We start from the raw sequence: 21,155 nt of genomic DNA on the forward strand, positions 1-21,155 counted from the left end.
GAGTTTTCATGACATAATTGATATCAATTTTGAAGCGTAGCCATATAAGTCTTGTTTTCAATGTTACCTAATTCGGTTCGTTTCTATCGGACGACTAAAAAAAGGTCATCAGTATTCAAGTTGCCCGCTCAATGGTTCGTAATTTGCATGTGGCCTTTTGGCCGAGAAGGTTGGCCACCCCTGACATAGATAGAATTTGACATTATTTGCTAATTACGATTCAGTCGCGTGGGGGAAGAAAGCAGCAATATGCATCTTCGCGATGCAGTCACAAACTGATGCAAGTTTTGGAACGCTTCTTCCCACTTGACAAAATTAAAAATATGTGTAGTGTAGCTTAGCTGCACGAGTCGAACAAATGATTAGGAAATACTTCAAGTCCTCGTCCATGATTACTTGACTAAGTGCATGTAGACTAGACAAATGCTATTTCACTACTTCCTGAATTTCTTTTATGACCAATGTCTATTAGTGAGAGTGTGCGCGTTGGTAATCAGTACGGCGTGTAATGAGAAAATTAGTAAGATGCATCTCTGTAATAGTTGCTGACTCAGACATAAGAACTACACTTCGTTTGTTTTATCTACATTTTAATTATACAGGATGGGATATACGCCGTGTTTGAATGATACATATATAATAGGTTATTAGAGAGTCCATGTTATAAAAGCTGATAAAATATGAAAAAGGAAGGACATTTAGAAAGGCAACCTTTCGTGCATAGTGAATAATTCGAGCTGTGCCACAATGAAACAATTTTGCATGCCATCGGTAATTATATGTTTGCATATGCTTAATGATCATATGATAGTCATTTAACCGTCACTGTGGCATATAATTTTCAAAGTAAATTGGTAATATACTGTTGGAGTCGGGGTTTGAGTCGAAGTCAGAGTCGGTACATTTAAAGACTCAGAAGTCGGAGTCGGAGTCGGTCCATTGAAAATATGTGGAGCCGGAGTCGGAGTTGGAGAGGGTAGTAAAATTTACCGACTCCACAGACCTGGTTCCAACCATCCCATATCGATATAGGTCGGCTATATCGAGTGGTAATTGTCCGTAGGCTCATGCAACATGTACAAAAGTATTTACACAATTATGGCATAATTTTACAATTAAAAAAAAAAAACAATTTTTTAAAAGCCTTTGTTTGAAACATTGCGTTTGTTTCCAATGCGACCCTACTGTCAAGTGAGTTCCTCTGAACAAAATATTATTGTAATGAAAGGGAGGATGCAAATCAATAACAGTGAGCTGAACCAGTTATCAGTCAATCGTCGTTTTTTTTTCTGGTTCGACATATGTCTCTGGGCCGGCATATCACACATAAACGAATTCATCGTCATTGTGCTGGATACCTTTTATCAGCTCAGAACACCTTCATTATTGACGATTGCGATAACTAAAATTACAGTCGGGATTCTAAACGAATTGTCGTAGCTTTTCCATCAGAAATATACCTTGGGAAGAGCATTTAAACAAGAGGCGAGCACACCGAATTCGAAGCTACAGTATATAGCATGGAATAGGACAAGCGATGAAAATAAAGTGACACTCTGAAGCAGTGGTTCCTAACCTTTTTTTTTACAGCGGTCCCTTTCAAAAATTGCCTGAGTGTGGCGCCCACTATTTTAAGTAATGTAGTAAAAACAAAGGGTAAGTGGTCGAGGTCCGCTTTCGCGTTGGGACTTCAGACTTCACTATAAGACCACTCGACTACTTAACGGTATAGTTGTATGTGCTACTCTCGGGATCAAATCCAGGTTGCTATACCAACCATCGAGTAAGGCCTATACGGGCTCATGGCATTTGGTTCGAGATCGATATACACATCCCAAATTCTCCTCTGCGATTGCCAATACGGCGGCGTTAACTGTATTCAGTTTTGTTTTATTGTTTTATGTAACTACTAAATCAACTGAAAATGCGCTGAAGCTTTGCTCACGAAAATTTATTCCTGCACCAAGCTCTTAACTTTAACGTTAATGCAGGTAACAACACTAAGGAGTATCATCCTTTATGATACGATGAAGAGATATTCTGACAATTTAATTTTGTAGCTTTCAAATGCAAGTATATTTTGTTAATGATTTTGGATAAAAAGCTTCAAAACATCTTTAATGTATAAAGGGCATCACTCTCAAAAGTTTTACAGTAGCCTACAGTGGCGTTTCTATTTCAGCACGCAGTGAGCTGCAAGATAAAATACCTGGTTGAAAACATTTTGTGGAAAATAATCCAAGCTCTCAGTATAAGCATCAGTTTATTAATACTTTCATCATTTCAAAACACCACAAAACTGAATTAAACACGAATTAAAATAAACTACTGCTTTCATGGAAACATGGTCGTTGGATATTTCGCGATGAGCTGAACGAAAAATGTCGTGATTCGACAGATTTTGTCAAATGTTAGTTTGCAATGAGAACTCGGGGATATATAGAACCATTGTTCTGCTATATAATCCTATGTTTTCAGTACACCATCTACTTCGAGGCCATTTTTCTTCAGCGCCCCCATACCGCCATCCTGAGCCCAGCACTCCCCATTCTGCCTCTGAGCGTCTCCGCCCCCTTCAAAATCCGAATCACGTCCAGTGACCGTGACAGCACTGCGCATTCGCGCACGAGCACAGCTTAGAGGGAACATGCTTTTGACTCAGAGGCTTGTTACTTGGTTACAACTCTGCTTAAAATTCATCTATAACACTGGTCCGCACAATTTTTGTTGACTTTGATCAGACAATTGATTTTGTTCAAGTTTTTGGCGCTGAATTAAAAAATGACTTCCGTTTTTCTTCATCACGTCATGTTTTGGGTTAGGCGCCCACCACATTGTTTCATAACCCACATAACTGCACTACTTTTAATATTTTGTGTTTATTGTGTAAAACGTTTCAAAAACCACCAGCAGTCGAAAGTAAATCAATAGATGTCAATTAAACATTTGCACTGCTTTACTTGGTCGATTTAAACTAATATTGCTTCTACAGGACTAATAAAGTGCAAGTTTCAGAGTCCAAATTTACGCTAAATCATGTGCAAAATCAAAATCAACATTTTTTTCGTTCAAAATTGTTGCCCCGTGTAATAGGGTCCCTGTTCAATAGATGATTTATTACTCCATGAGATTTCATTCAATTCGACATGTAGTAATTCAATTCGCATTGACTGGCACTTCAACGTCAGCAACACGAATCCAAAATAGATTCCTGAAATCGCCTCACAGCCGATGCACATCCTTCATAATGTCGTGGGGGCCGAAGTAGTAGAGAAACGGATTCAATATATTTGTAGAACGAAGCGAGCCATGTGCACGGATCAACATTACCATTGATGTACGCTACGGCAGATTATCACGCTTGAAGCCGATGTAAGTCATTGTAGCGGACCCCGCCGCGTAACCAGTACGCCAGCTACTGGCTATCGTGGCCAGCTGTATCACAGCTCTCCCATCCTTCTTTTTTGAAGTAGCACTCGTCGAGGTCGTAGGTACTTTGCGTCGCTCCGGGAATATACAGATGAAGATATATAATCCAGTCACTACGAGCATGGGGATCAAAATGCCGACGGTGATTGAGAAATAGAATATCAATCTGAATATCGCATGGTTGCCTTTAGTCAGGACGCTCCTGAATCCAAATTCTATCACTCTCGCATCAAATAGGAATACCAAGGGGAAGGATAGAATCGCGGCGTAACACCAGCAAAGCGAAATCTACCGAACACATTATCACTTCGTAATACGCCATCCATCTGGGTATGTCGAAATTCAATTCCCATTGACTGGTACTTCAGCGTCGGCCACACGAGCCCGAAATGTCTTTCGAAAATCTTTCCACAGCCGATGTACATCATTTCTTATTTCGTGCGATCCGAAATAGTAGAGAAACGGATTCAGTAATTCTGTAGAGCGAAGCACGCCGTGAGCAATGAGAAGCATTGCCATTGACGTCGTGTAGGGAAGTGAATCACGCATAAGGCCGATGTAAATCTTTGTAGCGGACTCAACAGTATATCCAGTAAGGCAGCTAGCGGCTATCATGGCCAGCTGTCTGACAGCCCTCCCGTCGTTCTTTTTCGAAGTACCACTAGTCGAAGTCGTCGGTACCTTGCGTCGCTTCAGGAATATACAAACGGCGATGCATAATCCTGCTACTACGAGCATGGGGAAGAAGATACCGACCGTGATTGAGATATAGAATATTAATCTCACCAGCGAGTGGGTCCCTTCGCTCAGGCCGCACCGGACTCCAGATTCAGTCTCTCTCGCGTCCATTAGGAATAACAGCGGAAAGGACAGAAGTGTTGCGTAGCACCAGCAAAGCCAAACCCACCGGACACATTCTTGCGCTGTCGTTTCGTTTCTAGACGATAGTGCGTGGATGATTCTGCGCATCCTGAGTACACTGAGAAGCAGAACGTGGTGGAGAGTCGCAATTGAAGTGAGTACGTCGATAGGCTGAGCAAGAATGCATATGAATCGATGGTTCCTGAAATAGCGTGACGTTAGTACCACAACCACGTGCATGGGGCTGTTGCAAGCTGAAATCGCATCGGAGAAGCAGAGTCCTATGATGATGACGTTAAAAACGGTTCGTTTGGCTCGGAGCAGTGACGCGATCATGACGGTGTTCGCCAGAAAGCCAATCACAGCGAAACCAGAAAACAGCACGGTTGTACCAGTGTATAACGCATCACTGGCACCGTACGGTCGGTGTGTGACATTAGACATCGAACTCCGCGATTACATACAGTAAGTGCATATATCTGAAAATGTAAAATCATGGGAACATGCACGCTAAAAATGTCGTATATTCTCGGGCAGTTTTATAGCTTCTCGAGTATGCGGTTATGTCATATCTATCTCCGAAACAGCTTAGACTGAACTTTGTAATATGATGACTCTGGCGATTTGTTTTGACATGTCAAAATAATAAAATAATTGACAAAATTGTAGCGTTAGGTCAAAAAGTTGACAAAATTGTGTACAAAGTCAACCTATATTTCGTTTCATTTCAGATGTTTGCACTGTCGGTGAACTTATCATTTGACATTTTACAACTTGTAGCTGACTTCATCGGCTTATCGTTGTAAACGGCCCATCGTCTGCTCATTGTGAATCATATGTCGTCATATGAAACAAATAGGTTGACCTAGTGTTATGGCCAACGTACCGCAATATCTGAACTGAAGCAAGACTGCGTGGGCACTGGTTCTTATATCAAGAAGCGCACGATGAACAATCGTGTAGTAGACAACATTGTCAGAATGAAGCAACAAGGAGTGTCATCAGAAGTGCACGCACAACTTCAGTGTTGCCAGCCATAACTACTGCTTTTGAACGTTCCTTCCCCATTCTTGGCAAGCTACCCAGTAAGGACAGATACGTTCTACCCGAGAATGTAGGAAAGTATCTTTATTTCTACCATAATGCGTGATGTAACGATTGGAATTCTTCATAGGTCCAGATTTCAGCATATCCCGAAACTGCCTTCCATTTTAAGTCTAAAAAGTTAGTAGTTTCGCCTAAAAACTAGTAAAAGGGAATTAGTCTTGGATGAGTAGTGCAAGTGGGATAAATATACTTGATTATTCCGTAAAATTTGACGGAGTTCGATAGTGACAATATTTTGTGAATACTTACGTTACAACACTGCCCTTTTTCAAGCGTATTATTAGAAAGTCACGAACTTCGCAATATGATTTAGAAATATGGCGCTGGCAAATTCGGCAGCAACGTCTCTCAACTCAATGATACCTGCACCAGCTATACGAAGATTTTGACCCAAAAATGATTATTAAAAATATGTAGCGACCTACCTAGTCTGACTCTCATACAAGGAATAGTGACTTATAATTTCCGATTTTCAAACAGGATCAGAATCCCTCCAGTAATCATGAGCTGAAGATGTAATGCATGGGATGATCCATATGTGTCTGAACTAGTGAATGCACCAATCCGCTAGTTTACACATGCTACGACAAGCCCCATCACTAACAGCCCCCTCATACTATGTAGATCAGGGCAGTAATTGTTCCCGGTGGGCCAAATATGAATAAAAAAAATACGTTTGCGGTCTGAGACAAAGTTTAGGCTATATTCTGCAGCGCGCAGTGTTATTTCTAAATTCATGGAAGTGAATTACATTGCCACCACTATAGTTGATACAAGTGATGTGCTAATATTCGGCTGTATCACGGAGCTCTATATTAGGCTTACCATATTTTGAAAATGCAAAAAGAGGACACTTTTTCAGAAATTTGCAAGATACAAAACCGGAGTAGAATTCCCAAAAACCGGTGAATTTTTCCCACTTTGCGGTCGGTTGACTAAAAAAAAAAAAGGTCATCACTTCCGCTCAGAGCTCAAAAACACGTTTTTCACTCCACATTGCTTGGTGGATGACTAAAAAAAAAAAGGTCTTCATTTCGCCCAGAGCTGAAATCACCGCTTTTCCTCCAAAATACCCGCCGGAGCTTCACTTCTGCGCTATTTTGCGGTATATCACTCGCAATTTCCTCTATATCTGACCTAAATTTTCAAAAAAGAGGACAAAATCTCAAAAAAGAGGACAAAACGGCGTCCTCCGAGGACACTTTCAAAAAAGTCAAAAAAGAGGACAAATCCTCTTAAAAGAGGACGTATGGTAAGCCTACTCTATATGGCTTGGTGAAATAGCCCTGTTGTGCTGCTAGCTTCGTTAGCAGGTGATCCGCATCAGCCAAGTGATATTTTATATTTCACTGCATGATTTTTCTTATAATGCCGACTCCAATTACATTCACTAATCACAGAGACCTGCTCGATACCCACCGTTAATTAAAATGACCGGTAAAGAGATGACTTCAGAAAACAAATATTTAGTGCTTCTAATCCTGCTAAATTGTCAGCGCACAGCAGCCGCACCTTTCACAGATCAATATAACGTTGTATTGGGTATTCGGCGACTATACTATACACACACGACTGAAAAGGTCAATCTACCCCAGAGTGCTCGCGAAAACTGCCGTGGAGGCTGTCTAAAAACGCAAACGCGAACTGTCCATGAAAAGTCGGATTTGAGGCACCGATGCGGTGAATTAACCTTTTAGTCTCTCAACCTACCGGTCGGTAAGCAGTACCTGTATAAATTTCTTTCTTTTATGTATCGTTTTGGGGTAATCGTGATTAGTAATCGTAATCGATTACGACGATTACAACATTTCCAAGTAGTCGTAATTGCAATCGATTACATCCGAAAAAAATCAGAAAATCCGAAGTAATCGTAATAGACTATCTCACATATCTAATCGAATTCTTTGTGACAGAACGATTACTTTTAATTTGTGCAAAGACCATGACATAAACTGAACATTCGTGAGCAATGATTTATAACAGGTGATTGATAGAGCTTCTTGGATGTACGTAACTTCAATATACAATTGAATAGTATTCACACTGAAATGGACCCGAATATTTTCGGCTGACACTCGTCAGGGGTATAATCGTCAGAAACCAGTAGAGAATTGGAAAGAACATAGCATATCAACATTTTCATTTCATGCTGGTCGCGGTATATTTTGTGATATGATTCTTGATATACAATGTTCTTTCCAATTCTCTACTAGTTGCTGTCGATTACCCCTGACGAGTTTCAGCTAAAAATATTTGGTTTCATTTCAACAGGTTACAATAAGCAACAATTTTGAACGTAAAATTTGTTGACTTTGATTTTCCACTTGATTTAGGCTAATTTTGGCGTGCTGATTTCAAAAATGCCACTGGGTTTCTTCTATCACGTCAACTCTTTGCTTTACGACATATGCCCAACATATGCAAATTTTCACGAATTTACCCATATTACTTTTCCATATCATATCAAAATCCACACTTTTACCGTGTAGTAAGTTATTTAGTCAAGAGCTCGATTGAATTATGTATAGGGAAAAGGTACTGGTATCGATCTCGGCCGATGCTTTCTCTTATTTTTGGATAGAGGATGCAGCCATCCGAGGATATTGCACACACATATTTGATGCAAACTGCAGGATATGGCAAGAAAAATAAACATGACATTTACTATCAGCTATAGGTCCAATGCCCCATTCAGCTTATTCAGTGTAACCTGAAACTCCTATACACTCGATAATTTGGATCAAGATGAAGATCTTAGGGATAGCAGGCCAAATGATGAAGATTTTGAAATCGTAGTTGATTCAGAACGTAGAGTAGTCCATCAACACGAGTTATGGATCTGACATAAGCTTTGGGACTTGGAATAGAAATCTTCGGAACTTTTAACATCCTTATGAAGTGAGAAACGATTACTTGGCTAGGTAGAGAAGGTATCTCACTTTCGATCAGAAGAAACAGCCTTTTCTTCATAGGCCTACTTTCGGTAGCTTTGTGCATTGCCGTGATACTGGCATTGTCACGATACCGTTACCATGGATTACTGGAGAAGTTAGGAATCCCTATTTACAAGTCAAGTGAATGGCAAATGCCTATAGATAGCTCAAAAAGGATCCTAAAGTGTGTCATTCTCCAAAATGGCAAAGTCTTAGGTTCAGTAACAATTGCACACTCATTTAGTCGCTTCGTGAATAATACAGAAACATTAGGAGTAATACCAAAGGTGGTCAGTAACGAAGTACTTCTACGTTTTGAAGTACTTGAAGTAGATTTTACCTACTCGCACTCCTTATTAAGTAGTCATGATTTTAGACTACTTCTACTTCTACTGGACAGTTTTCATTTTCAGGAAAAAATAGGCGTAGAATACCTACTTAATTACTTGTGAACCGCCAATCCTACTTCTATTTGGTAGAAATTCTGGCGTTACATCTACTTTTACTTGAGTAGCGACGGCGACTACTTTGACCACCTCTGAGTAATACAGAAACATTGAATTATTGCAATATCATGAGCACGATTGGATCATATGTGTCAGCTTTGAAATATTGTGTTTTCTAGTGGTCCGACAATAAGGTTGCACATGTCACCCTGATACACATGTGCCACGGCCATATATTTATGTCGGACAGCAGACATTCAAAAAAGCTAAAACATCTAAATACTTTCCCTACAAACCTTGACATAGTCAGAGATGGACAAGGAGGAGAAAATGTTCCCCAACACCTGAAGAGAATTTAATTTTAGTGCTTGTCAAATGTAACATGAATATAATCCGGTGTATGCAAGATGCATACACATAATAATGGTTACTTAAGTCAGTGCTTCCAAACCAGCAGGTCCCAACTGGTTGGTCGCGAAGCTATTTCAGGAGGTCGACGAAGAGAGAGAGAGTCTTTATTTTCATCCAACCAAAATACATAACACACGTCAGTGGTGGTGGTACAGAAAATATGCATGCACAGTATTCGGTATTAGATAGGAATAGTCGATAAGACCGTGAAGGTCATCTAGTCTGATCACACCAGCATCAAACAGGTACACTTGACTCTAAACAGTCTGGCTGTAAAAAATGTTGCGGTAGTTAAAAAAATAAAAGAGAAGAAAAATTAAACGATGGTAGCAAATATCAATGAAGCAATGTCTGGGCGAGGTAGGGCAACAGTGTTAATGTAACGACAAGAGGGGATCAAGTAGGGCTTTTTTGAATCTATTATAAGGCAATTCACGGATATGTGGTGGTAATGCATGCAAGAAATTGTAAATGTTCCAGTTTCTATTCAATTTCACAAACATTCCAAAGTCTCTATCTTCTCTCGATTACACGGGAGATTACCCGTTCTTATTCTCTAAATTGAATCATTTTTACTCTCTTGAGTGCCAGGAGCCACGCTTTCGTGCTTGCAGTATTTCTTAGTCAGATGTTGGTGACAGTCGATTTGATTTGAGCACGAAATTATGCTTAAAATTACGGAATATTTAGGCCTTTCTCCGGGGGCTTTACGAACATTTAATCCATCCCGATCATAATGAGCAAGGAATTGCTGCATCGCAAGCTATAATTGGGACCCCTTTTTGTTCGGCGTAAAATACGAATTACTGCTTGAATACTCGCTTTCTCGTTTGTAATCATATATTACGTGTCTTCTTGCTTACTTGATGCACTGGTACGCTCGCGCAATTTGACTCGTGGGCGTATAATTTGAGTCATTACTCACATGACTCATTGTACGTCAAATTACATTCTACTTCGTTCGGTCATATCACCTAGAGCAGGGGTGACCAACCTGCGGCCGTCGACACGTATTTCAATTAGTATGTGTTGGCGACCGTCTACATGCAAATTAAATTTACGAATTGACTCCCGTATTTTCGAGACATTTTAATTGTTCCTGAATTTATTTCGCGCTGCGATGCAACACGACTTCGATTTTAATATACTGATGTATTTTGCAATCTGAGACCAACAGTATATATGCGAACAGCAGGGGAAAACGATGCGTCCTATATAGAAATATCGACTTGGAATGGTGCGCTCATCACGAAAGAAATTTATTTGAGGTAAGTTTGGGCGATTCCAATATTTTTCCGTCCTAGGCTATATACCACCCCAAGATCAATCATAATTTATACCTTGCCCTAAATTTTTTAAAGCACTCCATCCATTAACTCTACCAAGGAATTTGACCGCATGATCTGAGAAAAGATCAATATTTGAATATGTGAAACCACTTATATCAATGACGAAATTAATTCGTGAATCTGAAAGATTTTCGCGATTCGCGCGACCATATCGAAACCAAGAAACTGTTCATAACATTATAACTCGTAATTTCGGTACGTATAGTAAGCCAATATGAATAAATACATTCATACGGAGTTCATCGAAAATGGACATGGACAGTTTAGCATGGATATATTTGGCGTCCAGTTAGTGCTTTACGACCACCTCATGGAATGCGGCCGTAGGCTTCATGAATATAATCGAAATGCAGCCGTGAAGAGCAAAAAGGTTGGTCACTCCTGACCTAAAGGGTCGCTCAATGAAACATTGCAACGAAAGTGCGTCGCGAGCTGAAAATGATTGTAAAGCACTGGATTAAGCCACCTCAACGGTCTAGATTCTAGAACAGGGGCGGGCAACTTCTCGAGTCGGCGGGCCGGATATAGGAAAATTAAGTACTTGGCGGGCCGGATTGCTGAATCGATACAATATTCGCTTATTTATCCACATTCCAGATATACAAGGAATAAGCCATTTCTCGCCGATAATGACGAAGACAATGTGGATTTGAGAATAGCATTGTCATACAGGCGCCGCCATGTCTGCTTCTATCTGATCAATCAACACACGGTGCAATCCTCAATTAAGATTTCAAGGAGTTCGATAACCCCGGCACCCCTAATTTACCAACACATATATTCGTTAGGGTTGAGTAGGTGACGAGATAGCATCGTTGTGCAACTGTGTGGCCTGAGAAATCTCGATAATGAATTCATGCGGTCCGCGACCTCTACGAAATTTGAAAAGTGGTCTGTGACCCGTTTTGAGTTGGCGACCCCTGGTATAAGCAGTGTTTTCGTCTTACAAAAGCCTAGAAGTGTGCCGTGCTACAAGTCGGCGGTTGCAGAATGAAAAATAAGAAATATCAGCCTGGTGTAATTGACCATTGTAGTCGACAAACACCATGATTACCACAAACGACATTAGGGTTGAGTACATCGCAAATGCCGATAATGCAAGTCTTCTCGCTTCGACGAAATTTCGCGTAAGCTCCACTCTAGCACGCTGCGCATATACGTATATATTAACATGCACTATGCAGTCACTAAAATTTGACGTTGTAAGCAAGTAGTGGGAAATCTCGGCAGACTAGGGCCGCGGGCTACATTATCATGTAAAACGGAAAACTGTCCGCGGGCCGGACAAAATCCCTTCGCGGGCCGGATCCGGCCCGCGGGCCGTATGTTGCCCACCCCTGTTCTAGAACGAACATAATCGCGAAACAGCCCAAACATTTCTGTAACATATTATGTTTGCCGGAGGGGACAGTACCGAAATTGAAAGTAAGGTACGTCTCGACACTGAATCGCTTAAAGCGCTATAAAAAGTTTTGAGCTCAATAAATTCGCCCAAAAATACTTTACATTATGCAAACTATCGAATAGATCTTAAATAGCGTATAATTTCACGCTTCAATTCGTACCCCCTGCTTTGGTGCTCCATACCCCCAAGGGTTCCACGGACCTGAACCGCTGTAGTATAACAAAGGGAACATAAATCAACTTACAACTTCGTGACTCGCAGGGTAGATCCATTATTTGGGCGGTTTATAACTTTACTCAATTGGTCGGTCTCTCATTGTATTTTTTTCCAAATGCGTTGTTTGCTAACACAAATGCAACCATAATGGGGCCTCAACTATCCGTAATATGAGGAATTATGAATTCGCTGATTATGATCCATTCTAGTGAAAATCAAAGACATGGATTTGGATGTAGCATTCCGGCTTCATTTAACGGGTGCGGCCCAGAAGCGATCGAAAGGTTGGAATCCATCCTGCGACCCAAATTGACTTTGACACCCCGGCTGTAACGATATTTCAATATTAGCTGACTCTGCTGACAAATCTTGCAACTCATGCACCGAGCGCCCTTACTGACGAGGGTGTCATTGACATTCCGCAATGAAGATACTGATGAAAACTGAATCAGTTAAGATTGATCACCCGAGAAAGTTCTTAATGCTGTGCACCACAATTATCCAGATATAAATGCATATTTAATGGTGCACGATGGTTGTCAATGGGCTTTTCCTGGTTTAATTGCCTTGGTAATGCTATGCGCATTTGTGAAATCAATCACCAATTTCAATGATTCAGGGGTCTGTGTGCTTGAAAACTTCCCGCATGGATCTAGTTCGTAACTACCAAATTGATGGAAACGACTAATTTACGGAGAGCACATAACACAAATGACCCGTGCATTCATAATACTTGGAAGAAATTCCAGTGACATCAATCGCACCTAATCTATGAATTTTCTTCTGATGAATCATTTGTCATAGAAATGCTACTTGCCTCCAACTACACTACTTTTTACATACAGAATTTAGCATAGTAGGATTAGAAATGAAATTCCTCTCGACGTAAGAGGTCTTACACTGTGGTGGGAGTTATTGCTTCGCATGAATACATAAAATGCACAGACTCGAACTGCTCGAACTCTGCCCCGTGCGTAACGTCAAAATCAAGTTTTTTGTGGTATTCATGGCGTTTGTCGACTAGGCCTACTATGGTCAATGGTCATTTACACCAGGCTAATTTTCTTCATTCTTATTCCGTAGCTGCCGACTTGTAGCCCGCCTCACTTCTAGGATTTTATGAGACACCGTTTACACGTATGATATGGCGAGAAGGAGCCTAGATAAACCTCCGACACTTTTATAGTCTGGATTTTGGAGTCCACCTAAGTCGGACGCGAATCCGCAACCCATTGTTATTGCAGAAGTGGATTATACCAATACGCTATCTCGCCACAAGAGCAAGTGTTGTTGTAAAATTCGGTAATTTACGATTCTCGATAATCGATTTCGTATAGTCGTAATAATAACAAAAAATAATATGCAGTGTAATAATATTACGTGTTGCTCTGGGGCATTTTCCTGTGAATATTTAACCCAGCGATGTGAGCAGGGCTTTGGAGCAGCCGTAAATGTTACATGCTCCGGCTCCGGAGCTCTCTTCTATCATAAATTAACTCCGGCTCCAGCTCCGCAGTCGCATTATTACCACTGCTCCGCTCTGGCTCTGAAAACTATCGAATGGGTCCGTCTATATAGATTACTAACCTACCAATGGATGGGTTAGTTATCTATAATAATCTAGAGCAGAGGTCTCAAACACATTTTGTGCGGCCCGCGATGGCATTTTGGAATTTCAAGTCTTCGACAATATATTCAAGTGCCACATATCTTTTTTAGACATAAAAACTTGAAGTTCACGCTAATACTAGCCTACTATAAAAACACTGAAATCTCAACAAACGACACCATGACATCACTTTTAAAGGCTACCATGCGGTAAAAGATCAGCTATTACGTCACATTTCTAATTCATGATGATAAAACATGACCCGTTGATGATTCGTGACTGAAAATTGTGATTTGGTTTGGTGCGACCTTTCGTAAAATTACTCGATTTCGGATTGACTGGGTGATTAAACAAAAATGAATCGAGTTGAGTCGGGTCAAACGTTAAAATCAGAGAACTTGCGACTCTGAACGGTGACTTGGCAATCCTACGGATGCAACAATCTATGAAACTATCATGGGAAATAATAATATATCAAAAGGTCGTAGCTTGCGTTGCGTAGGGTATATATAGCTATCTAATCATGTCAGTATGGCAACGATCGGCATTATGTGACTTCCGTGACGTATATAGTTGGTTACATGCTGGGTGTTGTTTGTTCTCTTCATCCATGCTATTATCAGGGGCGAGTAAGGTAGTAGTACGCTCCACAGCTGTAACACCAATGAATTAATTCATCGGCAATTGTACAATGCACATTTGTATTCCAGAGGTTCTTAACCAGGGCCCGTAGAACCCTTCGGGTTACGAAGCACCACATCATGGGTATAATATGCATTGTTGAGTTAGGCCCATATGTTGTGGAATATTTTCTTGATCAATTTATTTAACTGGAAAATGCTGGTCTTCGCGCCACGCGCGATTTTTTGTCTATGTCTACTTTTAAAATGGGTACCATCAGAAATTGTGTTGAAAATGAACAGGGGCTACGAGAAATCTTATTGGAAGCACGAGGGGTACGATCGCTAAGGCTAAGAAACAATGGTAATACTATGGCTCAATGATGATTATATCTAAGCTGTAATCGATATGTTACAATAATAATTGAGGGCAAAATCTGACGCTGATACAATTGGACTTTGGCAATGACAGTAACATGTATATCATGGGTCGGTGTATATGCCGCAAAAACATCAAGGCCAAAAATAAACTACGTCTGATATCATATCCATCTTCAGTAGATTTTAAAATATTCTACATACAATGACGATTTTCATTTTTGCTCACGAGCGCCGCCATTATGGTAAAGGGATGGCGGTCGGTGAATCTTGCTTCGTGCGCGCAGATGGCAGTTTTGGAGTTGGTTTCGCTATTTATCTCTGTGGGTTGTCGATATGATGCAGTTCAGGGTATCGATGCTAAATTAAGATGAATAGCATGTTTATTATTAGCATGGAATCTTTTTGTTAGCGAAAAACAGCCGATTTCAGCCGTTTCACGAATTTTTTCGGTAGGCTACTGGTTTGTGACAACTCACGAGAAGTCGAGAACATCATGGCATATCAGCTTTACTTCTAAGATAATAATAGTGCATATATATTTGTAAAATGGCTGGTCATAACGGATATATTTATGTAATTTAAATTAGTGAATTTATTCCTGTAATATAGTTTTATGTTTAATATGGACAGGTTGATTTCTTGCAAAGAACTTTTACGATAAACAATCTATATATTATTATACTGTATTGCCTGTGAGATAACAGGCATGAATGCAGATGCGGGATCGTGGACTGTGACAAGAAGATCACACTATGATTGTCGTGTGCTGAAATGCAACAACGACTAAGAAAGGCCATGAAACTATCTTTTCACATGAAGATATGGATATAAAAAATTAGATCTGTAGTCGAGTTGAATTTTGAAGTGAGTAAATTACCAGAAGTGTTTCAATCCGATCATACTCTCTCTTGTTCTATCGTGATAATGCTGCTATTGACTTTTGTCTAGATAACTGGAAATACACGTGTTTGTGGGGAGCATTTCAATGACGAGGATTATAGACTGAAGTCTTGCGGACGTCACTATTAGAAAATTGGAGCAGTTCCTGGGATACTCAAGTGGACGAAGTCAACAACACCATCAAGAAGGGTGTTGCACAGGCATCAGAGGTGAGATTAATGTAAACTGACATGATATGAAGCTACAAATTTCTTTCAATTCTTAACAATGACTGGTACATGGTAGATAGATCTCTTATGTGTGAGAGATTCCAATATTGTTTAACACTATTTCGCGAACTTGGCACATCAATTGGGTAGAAGGGAAAGTCCAATAACTACATGATACTGCCTTTCCAACTATATGTAGACTGTCGAGTGCATTGCAGCCAAAAATATTACTTGCACAACTCAGTATCAGGAAATATGCTTGGCCATTCTAGGACCGCGTAAAAGTATTTCTGGTTATTATGATTAGTGCAGCAAAATCCCGAGCTCAAACCCAAGCTGCTGTATCACCCGAACAGCGACAAACAATATGACCGAACATTATTAGTGATATTAGAGTGTGGCAAGCAGACAGACATTTTATCCAATTCGGCTCGTTTGTTATTCGGGTGATTGTTTACTTTAAATTTTTTTCTGCACTTGGTTATGCCACCAGCACTAACTATTTAATAAAAGGAACTCTATTACGTGAAAAACGTAGATGTACTTGAATAACTGCCATTGTTAGTTGATCGTAAATATACCGTAACTATAAATGTTTTCATTTCTGTCGGCATGTTATTAATAGGGCACAATGATTCGAGTACTCGGATCTGAATCGAGTATTAATTTCAATGATTCGAATCGAGTAGTAAAAACAATTTTTTCGAGTACTGAAATTACAAGCTCCTCATCACTGAAAGTTAATTTATCAACGAAAATTATAGTTGCGATACTCTTTTCCTTTGTGGAAGCCTTGAAACCTTGATTACCCGTATCGCAACGCACGAAACATAGTAAAAAGCTACCAACGTTGCTGGAAATAACACATTTCTGAAGTCATGATCATCCCACATTATGTCACAAAGTACAATGAGATCGGTATGGTCGAAAAAATATTTAAGTACCTTTAACGTGATGGATAAGAGGTAATATATTCTTTGTGGTGGCAAAAAAGGTACATATTTGAACTTTGACATATTACATTCTGTTATGACGTAATAATGAGTAATACTCGAATACTCGACTCGATGCTTAATACGTGATTCAGAATCGAATCACTCAGGTACTCGATTTTGCCCAGCCCTAGTTATTAATGCTTCTAACTGTATTTGTAGTGGACATCATACTCCAGAAGAAATTCCTGGTCCAAGTAGCACTGATCAGATTCCACATCTACAACAGCCAATGCTGGATCACGCGTATTGTGAAGAAAAATCATCTAAAGCAAAGGGAATAATTCAGGATTTAAATAACGAGCTGGAGAAGCTGATTTTGTGTACGATTCAAGGCATCCGATACATGTTTCTGTATTATTCTGGATTTTCTAGTTATGGATTTGTTTTGAAGTTTTTGATATAGTCTCATCAACAGCTACAACTGTACCACTTTTATCAGCTGTCAAAAATTATCTCAGAAGTGGTATAGTGAAGAATTTCAAGCAAAGGCAAATTCAAAAACCATACCATTGCAAGACGAACTGTTTTCATTTGTTTGTCGGATTCACCAAGGCTTTGGAGTGAAAGACGTTGGTGTTCGATTCAACTTGTCTACTGCATCTGTTAGCGGGTTATTGATAACTTGGGCAAACATTCAACAGTTCTGTTGGGTATTGTATATTGACAAATTTATCCGCCATTTGCTAGGAGCTAGCCAGTTATGCACAAAGCTATCCGGTACACAACTGGGAGTGAGCGACTTGGTGTCCACCGTGCGGAACAGAGTCTAAACCCAGGTAAGATCAGGTGCCCATGACCCTTTCATATCCCGCAAATGGGTTCTTGACAGTTCTAGTTTCATCATCAGATTTCGAAATATCCTTGTCGATCATCGATGGTCCGTGTCGTTGTGGCTGGTCGATGAGGCACATCTGCACCTGGAACATAAAATACTGCAGCAGCATATGGTGCACTTGACAATCATCGAACTCATCAACTGGAAACATTGCAACGACAGCAATTTTTAGTCATATTTTAAAGCTTCGTATTTGTTTGTTACTAAACAATTTGTTGACTAGTTATTTGATTTTAGTTGCCAGCACAATTTTTTGTTTTGACAATATGCAATATCAAGCATTGACCCCAACAACACTGCTGATACTGACATGCTCAACTCATCAGGATCACAGATGATACTTGAAAAGTCACGAAGTCTAATTCTCAAAGTCAGTTAGGAGCCTATAATTTGAGTGCTTGAATAAATATATCAAGGACCTCTGCTAGTATAAATTACAACATGCCTCTAAAATCTCATATGTGAGATTCAGCAAATAATTTATAGCCTTTGCTATTTCCATTACCTCTCGATTCACTGGCAATCCTGCCCACGTCGGCAAAACTGAACTCTGGTAGATCCGTCAACAAGTACGAAAATACAAGCTCCATACATTGCTGTGTAAATTGTTACTGTTACTAGTGACATCAGAAGAGAAGTCAGCAGCAGTTCAGTTAAAGCAAAAATACAGTCCCACGATAAGGCTTCTCAAACAGCTATAATGAAGAAGTAGGATCTGGATTTCGCTAGCAATGACATGAAATCAGGCATTAGTGGTGTTGCAATAACCAACAACTCATGCATTCGCAGTAACGAGCTGCCATAAAGGGAAAAGAACTGCAATATTTCTGCACACAATGGTAGCCTTATGGAGGCAAAATTACGACCGCCATCCCTTCATAGGTGGCGCTAGAGCGGTGAGAATCGTCCATTGTGGCACGTCAAAGGTTCACTAGCTGCCAGCCCCGTAACTGCCGCACCCCAAACCCCCCAATTGGGGGGGGGCGAGCTCGAAGGGGACCCAAATTTATTTCGTGAATTAGCATAAATCATAGAGTATTTTTTGAAAATTTATGCAATTTTTTTCAAAATTTTTTCGCGCTGTATGTGCGCGAATTCAAGTAGCCATTAATCTTTAGTATTGAGTATTGGGCCATTAACGCGCCCCGACCCACCAAGACATACAATCAAGTTTTAGGCCATATAACATGCGACTCCAAGAAGTGTGCCAGAACGATCGGCAGCGAGAAAACCTTGGCCGAAAAGGTCTCAACCTCACAAGATAAATACCATCCCGCTGGGAAAATTATTATGCCAGTGAAGAAATACAAATTTGAAATCATGTGCGTTTCTTAGTTTAGAAACCTACGTTTGGGCGATTCTATATTGATATAGCAGACTGGAAGTCACGAAATAACATCATGTAACGAGAAGTCATATCAACAGGTCCGCCCGCCCCAAGATCTTTAATTATTATTTACGGGCTCTCCCGTTTTCAAGACACTTCACTCAGCTCTACTGGTAAATCTAATTACGTGAGTAGAGAGGACAATAAATTGATAGCATAATATATATGCAATCGCCGATCTGATTGACCGATTGTATCATAAATTATAGAGAATTTTCGCGCATCGCGCTGGTTCACAATACATTACAGATGATTTCGTGACAAACACGAACAACGTGATGGGGGGGGGTCGTTTTATCACCCTATGGGAGCCCAATACCCACGTTTTTTGGGGCCTGACGAGGTGCTGTTTCGTTCCTGCCAACGGGTATACGCCCGACACCTCACTCAGCTCTACCGGAAAATCTGATTACGTGAGCAGAGAGAAGATAAAAATTGATAACAATATATATGCAATTCCCGATCATATTTACCGATTCAATTATGAATTCTAATAATTTTCCGCGCTTGGCGCGCTTAGGCGACAAAATCTGTTTCACTAAACAAACTCTCAAGGAATCTGATAAATAGCGATAAAGAGTCTGTCGCCGAAGGGGGGTCTGGGTTCGGTTCGGTCTATAACCCTATGGGGGGCCCAAGACCAAAGTTTTGGGGGAGGCCTGACGAAGTGCTGTTACGGCCCTGCTAGCTGTAATGTTATAACCCGACAGTTTGACGATGTCATGATGCATCCCTCTCGCATGATGTCTATAGCTCATTATTTTAACAAATTATGCCCGGCACAAAAACAATGATTTTTTTTTCGTGTCAAGCGTGAATGGTACAATAGTAAATAACATTTTCACGATGTTTGTGGAATGCCTGTCTGCAAGCTCCCGTCAGAGAAGGCCTACTTGGAAATTATACGTTTAATATCCCTATTACTGATGCTGCGGCCCGCGGCGTCTGCTAAACTAGGAAATTGGCCCGCGAGCACATTTGAGTTTGAGACCTTTGATCTAGACTAGAGTCTGTCAGCCGTTACTAAGATCGGATGCATCAACGAAGACATAGGTGCCGCCGTGTCGGCTTGTGACGCCATAAGATGTCCTTGTCGATTGTCGACAACATCACAGTTTCACTTGAACGCTCTTAACACCATACCATCGCTGTGTGCAGCATTAAAATTCTGATGCGGCATTTCAACACCAGACTGCACTCGTTAACATCAAGCCATACAGCTGAATTCAATCTTAAATGTGCGATTATTATTCAACTATAACTGTAGTAAAAGCAATATGGGCGCATATCGCGACCTAATCAATAGAAATCCGACTTGTAGCAAATAGCTAATGGTTTGAAATTCGATATTCGTGTACTCGTTACCAGTCCATCCAGTTTCGATCAAGTTTATTGAAATAGATTATTCTCCCGTTGATACGAATCGAATAAAATCTGAACTGGTGGCACGGAGAATCACATGTTTCATTAAGATTGCAACTTAAACACTGTGCCATGCAAGTCTGCGGCCGTACTATTCTCTAGACGACGTAAATTACCTGAAGTGAAATTGGTTTTTAATGATGCTGCGGTTCACACAAAAAATGAGTATAAATATCTTGGGGTTACGTTTGATGCTAGATTAAGCTACAGAGCACATTCGAGAATTGTCACTGAAATCTGCACCAAGCGTCTTAATCTACTGCGCCTTCTTAGTGGCACATCTTGGGGTGCGTCCAAAGACTGTCTCCTGACCCTATATAGAGCATTAATAAGATCGGTAATTGAATATGGATTCGAGGCGTACATGTTCGCCCCTAAATATGTGATCAGATCAGTGCAAGCTGTTCAAAATGCCGCACTCCGACTTTGCTGTGGAGGTATGCGTAGTACCCCGATATACTCTTTGCAACACGCGTGTAACGAGCTGCCAGTTCACTTACGTCATTTACAGGCCTGTTTGAAGTTCCGAGGAAATATATTATCCGGCAATGATCACCCCTGTCGATCTCTCGTACAACAATCATGGCATGAGATTTTCCCATCGCATTCCTTCAGAACATTTAATATGGTATCGAACATA

The 21,155-nt window shown here is 40.4% G+C and overlaps 2 protein-coding genes across 2 annotated transcripts in view; one reads left to right on the plus strand and one right to left on the minus strand.

Annotated features, from left to right (window-relative positions):
* The window catches only part of LOC145434596 (uncharacterized), a 269,611-nt gene that overhangs the window by 200,068 nt on the left and 48,388 nt on the right, over window positions 1-21,155 (plus strand). The gene's annotated exons all lie outside the window — the stretch shown is intronic.
* LOC145434687 (cysteinyl leukotriene receptor 1-like) lies at window positions 3,772-4,734 on the minus strand. Its single transcript, XM_080312034.1, has one exon. The coding sequence runs from the start codon at window positions 4,732-4,734 to the stop codon at window positions 3,772-3,774; it is 963 nt and encodes a 320-aa protein (XP_080168160.1).

Source organism: Botryllus schlosseri, chromosome 2, assembly GCF_051294905.1.
Source record: "Botryllus schlosseri isolate E-star chromosome 2, Bs_hap1, whole genome shotgun sequence".
Classification (NCBI taxonomy): Eukaryota; Metazoa; Chordata; class Ascidiacea; order Stolidobranchia; family Styelidae; genus Botryllus; species Botryllus schlosseri.

What these genes read in the sequence shown, in the direction of transcription:
- LOC145434687 (XM_080312034.1), bottom strand. Translation starts at nt 4,734, where the DNA reads ATGTCTAATGTCACACACCGACCGTACGGTGCCAGTGATGCGTTATAC.